Consider the following 5708-nt stretch of genomic DNA (forward strand, 5'->3'; position numbering starts at 1 on the left):
CTCTAAGCTGTCAGCACAGAACCCAACATGGGGCTCGAACTCACAGACTGCAAGATCATGACCTGAGCTGAAGTCAGATGCTGAACCAACTGAGCCACCCAGGAGCCCCTATTTGTGCATATTATTGAATTGCCATCTTGAAAGTTTTACTCATTTATACATCTACCATTTGTATTTCAAAGTTCCTGTTTCTCTAATCACTGTGTGGTTATTAAAAAGAAACAAATAACGTTTAATAACTTGACAAGTGAAAAAACTACTTAAAAATTTTTTTCTAATATTTATTTATTTTTGAGAGAGAGAGAGAGAGAGAGAGAGAGAGAGAGAGAGATCAGGGAAGGGGCAGAGAGGGAGGGAGACATAGAATCTGAAGCAGGCTCCAGGCTCTGAGCTGTCAGCACAGAGCCTGATGTGGGGCTCGAATTCACGAACCATGAGATCATGACCTTAGCTGAAGTCAGACGCTTAACTGACTGAGCCACCCAGGTGCCTCTTGAAAAAACTATTTTTAATTTGCATTTCCTTAAAGTCTAGTGAGGATTTCATGCATTCATTGGCCATATGTATAGCTTCTTTTGCAAATCTATTATTTATACCCTTTGCCATTTTTGTGGTTCCTGATACATATTGCCTGTTGCTTGTGAAAAAGGCTGGTTAGTTTAAGCTCTAGTATATATCTTTCTTTTTTGTGAGTTGGCTTATGTCTCTTGGTCATTAGAGTGCATATATATTTTTTTAGATAAGGATATTCATGGGGTGCCTGGGTGGCTCAGTCAGTTGAGCGTCCGACTTCGGCTCAGGTCATGATCTCGCGGTCTGTGAGTTCGAGTCCCGTGTCATGCTGACAGCTCAGAGCCTGGAGCCTGCTTCAGATTCTGTGTCTCCCTCTCTCTCTGCCCCTCCCCTGCTCATGCTCTGTCTCTCTCTCTGTCAAAAGTAAATAAACATTAAAAAAATTTTTAGATAGGCATATTCATTCATGTTCAAAGGTAGAGTGAAGAGAGCTGAAGATGTTGGAGGCGGAAGAAATATAGGAGAATTTTAAATTATGGAAGAGGTGTGAGATGAAGTGGAAGAAACTCAAAAGCAGGATGCAATGGGAGATGGGGCATTTTGGACTCAGGAAACATAATATGATATCTATTTTATTCCTTTCCTGGGCCTCATCCTCTGAGACATCATCCTTTAATTACAGTCTTTTCTAATGTTTTTTTTTTTTTTAATTTATTCTTGAGAGAGAGAGAGAGAGAGAGAGACAGAGGGAGAGGCAGAGTGAGAGAAGGACACAGAATCTGAAGCAGGCTCCAGGCTCTGAGCTGTCAGCCCAGAAGCCCATGTGGGGATCAAACTCACAAACCGTGAGATCATGACCTGAGCCGAAGTGGGACACCCAACCGACTGAGCCACTCAGGCGCCCCAATTACAGTCTTTTAAAATAATCTAAGATTGTTTTTGTTTCTGATCAGTGTCTTCAGGGCTAGATGGCGAATAAAGGGGGAAAAAAAGAATGAACAAAAGATATTGATTATAAGGTCATTTATTTGCTAATTTTAATACAATGCTGTCAGCAAACCATATGGGTAAACATTTTATAGACTTAGTGGATCATAGGTTCTAAGAGCTTCTTATGGAATCAGGCATATGTTAGATTTGTATACTCTCTCTCCTTGATAATTATTCTGATTGCTTATTTGAGCCAGACACTCTGAAAACTCTGTGTAAGGAGTGGGATTTAATAGAAGTTTGCTGAATCAATGAATGAATGAATCTATGGCATAGATTTAGTTGCACTCAGACATTAGCAAAGAGTCACGAATCTACTCTGATTGGGTGCTAGAAAAATTATTTTAAGTTATGGCAATATCTGAGATTATCTTGAAGGATACAGTTTTAGGATAAACTTGAAATCTGTTAGGAAATATGAAGCAGAATAATCTGCATCTATGAATTAGTGATATTTTATGATTATAAGGTGGTATTGAGGAGTCTCGTACTCACTGTTGTCACATTATAAAAAGCCAATGAATCAACTGAGGAAATCATCATCTGTTAAAAATATGAAAGGAATTTTTCTATTTTTAGTGACAGGTAAATTGCGATAAATTGTGTCATGAGAAAATCCATTTTGTTACTTGGAAGTAGCATCATATGGTAGCATGTTTGGTGTGATATTTCTTTGGTGGCAGCTCCCACTGCTGAATACTTTCTTATTTGCATTTGTGGAAACCCAGGAAGGGAATTTAAAAGATTATTATTAATCTGCATCTGCATGTGTGTATGTGAACACTAGGGTGGTTGGGAGGGAAGAAGCCTGGGACATGTTAAGATGCATGAAGTTCCTTGGAACTTCACCTGCAATCGTGATAACGATTCATTGCTTTTTGGTGCTTGCCTCCCTTTGCAGTACTGGGTTCTGTCCCTGAAGGTGGTCCTGCTTATCTTCTGAGGCCTGGGGGGCTAATGTTTGCTGTGCATGGGCAGGATCTGTACCAGGCAGATGTTCCCTGGTGGAATGTAATGCTTGGCTGTCATTGAAGGAGATAGGATGATCTGGGTTTGATGCTCTGGTTGATCGAGCTTGATTTTGCTGCTCTGCTTGGGTCATGTCCATTTGCTGCAGTATCTTTTCTTGCAGGTACTGGTACAGAGGACTAGCATAGACTGCACCCCTCTCCACAAAACGGGGCTCTTTGTCCATCTGTGTCTTCTCTTCAAGGCCTGACTGGGGGACTGAAGCATCATATCCTTTCTTGGCTGGATTTTGTTGGTCATTGGCTTCTCCTGCCAACTCTTGGGGGATTTCATCCTCCTTCAATGTTGTAGGTTCCTCTCTTTCAAGTTGTGTCTTGGGAGAGGCTGAATTGTCCTCATCCAGACTTTTTACTTGAGCCTCCTGGGTCTCTGGTGCTCCACCTTCCTTTCCTTTTGTACTTGGGCTCTGGGCCTTTAGAGTTTTACTGCTTTCTTCCTTTGCAGGGAGCTGCCTTATGGAAAGCTGGTCAGTGAAGCCTACATCCAGGGTACCTGGGATGTCTGTCTCCAGCGACTTTCTGTTTTCACCACTTGCTGTGGACTCCTGTGCCTCTGGATGTCCATCAGGGTGCACAGCTGGACCTGGGCCCTTGGTCCCTGAGCCCTGACTCCTGTGATCTTCTCTGGCAGCCCATTCTGGTTCCTCAGGGAGCCGCTTATCCTCTCCCACTGCCGGCACCATGACCTCCTGAGTTCTTTCCTCACCCAGTGCTACTTGTTTCTCAGGGTCTGGGTTATTATTGTGACTTCTTTCCACAGGCTCTCTGAGAGGGTCTATTTGACTCTGGGCATCCTCTTTCACAGGCAAGTCAGTAGTCTCTGAGCTGCTGTCACCATCCTCTGGAGCCAGGCTATTGGGAGTTTCGGGAGAACTGTCATTATTCTGTGTGAGTGTGGGCTCAGGATCCTTTCCCTGGTAACCATCGTCCTCCTTGACTGGTTTGTCATGAGTCTTGGTGACCCTCTTATTTTCTTCTCCAGACTGGTTCTTGAGTGGTTCCAATTCTTGTGTTCTTTCTCTTGCTCCTGGTGTCCCTTCTGCTACAGTGGCATTTTTTATGTCCTTAAGTGCTTCTGCTATGCATTTCTCAGCATGTCTTGCCTCTTCTGGAGTGACTCTTCCTTCAATCTCAGGATGGTTTTGATTTCCTCTTTGTGAGCTTAACCCTTTGATCTTAGAACCTTCTAACCTTCCTTTTGATGACACCTGGAGTTCCTGATACTTTCCATCCTGTGGTTGGTCTTCCAGAGTTGGTAGCTGAATTTTTCTCTCATTTTCTTTTTCCCCTGCTGTTCCATGGGCTTTGGAGCCTCTCCTCTCTTTCCTTACAGCTCTAACATCAGGTGTTTCTGAAACATTTATGCTATCACCTTGGTCAGGCAGGTTCTTTGGTTCATGTTCTTTTTCTTGAGCTGGTGGCTCTTGGGTCTCAGATGTTCTGCCATCATCCCTGGGTTCAACTGTATTCTTTGTCTCAGGTGGTGTCCTACCAGCATCCTCTCCTGGTTCTTGGTTATCAGATGTTCTATCATCATCCTCAGGCTCAACTGGTTTCTCTGTCTGCAAGGATTTCTGGTCAGTTTCTTGTTCTGGAAGGTCAGTGTGCTCTGAACTGGGATCATCTTTTCCTGGCAGTGATAGTTCTTGTGTTTTAGAATGTTCCTTAATACCCTTTTCTGCTGCAACTTCCTGATCTTTGGCAGGCCTCTGTGTTTTTTCTGGTAGATCACTTTGGGTTCTCAGGTTCCCTTCCTGTTCTCCAAATTGATCTCTTGTCTTAGTGCTACTTTGCTCCCTGACTGGTTTATCTCCCTCCCTGGGACTGTCCTTATCCTGTCCCTTCCCCTTTGTGGGACCGCCGATCTGTTCTGATTCTGCTCTTGACTTGTTGCTTTCAAGTTGAGCCCCACTGTCTCCTGTAGCTGGTGTACCTTGGGCTGTTTTCTGGCTCCGTTGATCTTTCTCCAGGTGTTGGTTCTTAGAGTCATTGTGCTCAGATGCTTCTACTAGCAGCTTGTAAGTCTTGGTGTTTCCCTGTGGGTCAACTCCATTGTGTCCCCTTTCCTTAGGGCTGAGCTGAGCTGATAATGCCATTCCTGAAGGAGGTGCCACCCTGTCTTGAGTTGCTGCAGTTTGCTCTGTCCACTGGTCAGTGCCACTGGTGACCTGAAGATCCATACCGCTTGGCTTCTTCTCTGGTTCAGACACTTGTCTGAGTTCTGATTTTAGTAACGATTGTATATCAAGGTAACAGAGGTTCAACGAGTTGAATATTGCAAGAACAAATTCATCAAAACTGATGGTGCCATTGCTGTGGATATCCAGAAGGTTCAAGTTTCTCTCCACAGCAAGAATGGCATGTGGCTGCATGAAAACACAATGAGGAATCAGCCTATTTATATGTGGTCAAGTGCCCTGAGCATCTACATAGCTCCCAAGAATCCACCCCCCCTTTTTTAAACTTCTTCTTTAAGAACTAGTGAAATTTCCCAAAACAGTAAGAACTTGTTGATTCTGGATCCCATTTTTCATTAGAGAGCTATGCTAAGAAAGAGCTTTTTTTTTTTTTTTTTGATGTTTATTTATTTTGGTGGGAGGAGGGGCACAGAGAGGGGAACAGAGGATCTGAAGTGGGCTCTGAGCTGGCAGCAGAGAGCCTGATGCAGAGCCAAACTCATGCAACTGTGAGATTATGACCTGAGCTGAGGTCAGGAGCTTAACTGCCTGAGCCACTCAGGCACCCTAAGAAGGAGCTTTTACATCACTGTGAGTTGCATGTATAATGGTTTGTGACACCTCTCAGAACCTACTCTCCTGAAGCATAGTCCCAGAGGAAAGCCTCATTTTTCTCTGTAAGATTGATTAAGCAATTACACAGAATAGGGAGTTAAGACTGGAAAAAGTTATTCAAAATCAGTGAGTACCGAGAGCTGATAGCCAAATGTAAAAAAAGCAGGGATTACTTAAGCCCATCTTGCATAGATTATGGAGACAGAGTAAGTGGGGGAGAATTTCCACAGCTCTGTGAACACCTCACCTGAAGAACGTCCCCAAACTCGCCCTGGATGAGCCGTTTCAGCTCTGTGCAGGTCAGTGTTGCCTCATCACCAGCCTCCCGGGCATACTTGTGGAATGTCTCAATTACACAGAGGACATCTCTCAGGAGCCGAGACAT

General features: G+C 43.9%; 1 protein-coding gene across 1 annotated transcript; it reads right to left on the reverse strand.

Moving 5' to 3' along the window:
* Positions 1-2371: 2371 nt before the first annotated feature.
* On the reverse strand, positions 2372-5708 carry TCHHL1 (trichohyalin like 1). The gene is made up of 2 exons (XM_030327255.1): positions 5571-5708; positions 2372-4897 (listed from the first exon to the last, which is right to left on the reverse strand). Exons 1-2 carry the CDS (start codon positions 5706-5708, stop codon positions 2372-2374), a joined length of 2664 nt encoding a protein of 887 aa, XP_030183115.1.

Source organism: Lynx canadensis, chromosome C1 (genome assembly GCF_007474595.2).
Source record: "Lynx canadensis isolate LIC74 chromosome C1, mLynCan4.pri.v2, whole genome shotgun sequence".
Lineage (NCBI taxonomy): Eukaryota > Metazoa > Chordata > Mammalia > Carnivora > Felidae > Lynx > Lynx canadensis.

Bases quoted from the DNA above. Each gene is read 5' to 3' on its own strand.
- TCHHL1 (XM_030327255.1), bottom strand. From the start codon at position 5,708: ATGTCTCGGCTCCTGAGAGATGTCCTCTGTGTAATTGAGACATTCCAC. The intron at 4,898-5,570 runs GTGAGGTGTTCA...GTTTTCATGCAG, and splicing joins AGTTTGGGGACGTTCTTCAG to CCACATGCCATTCTTGCTGT.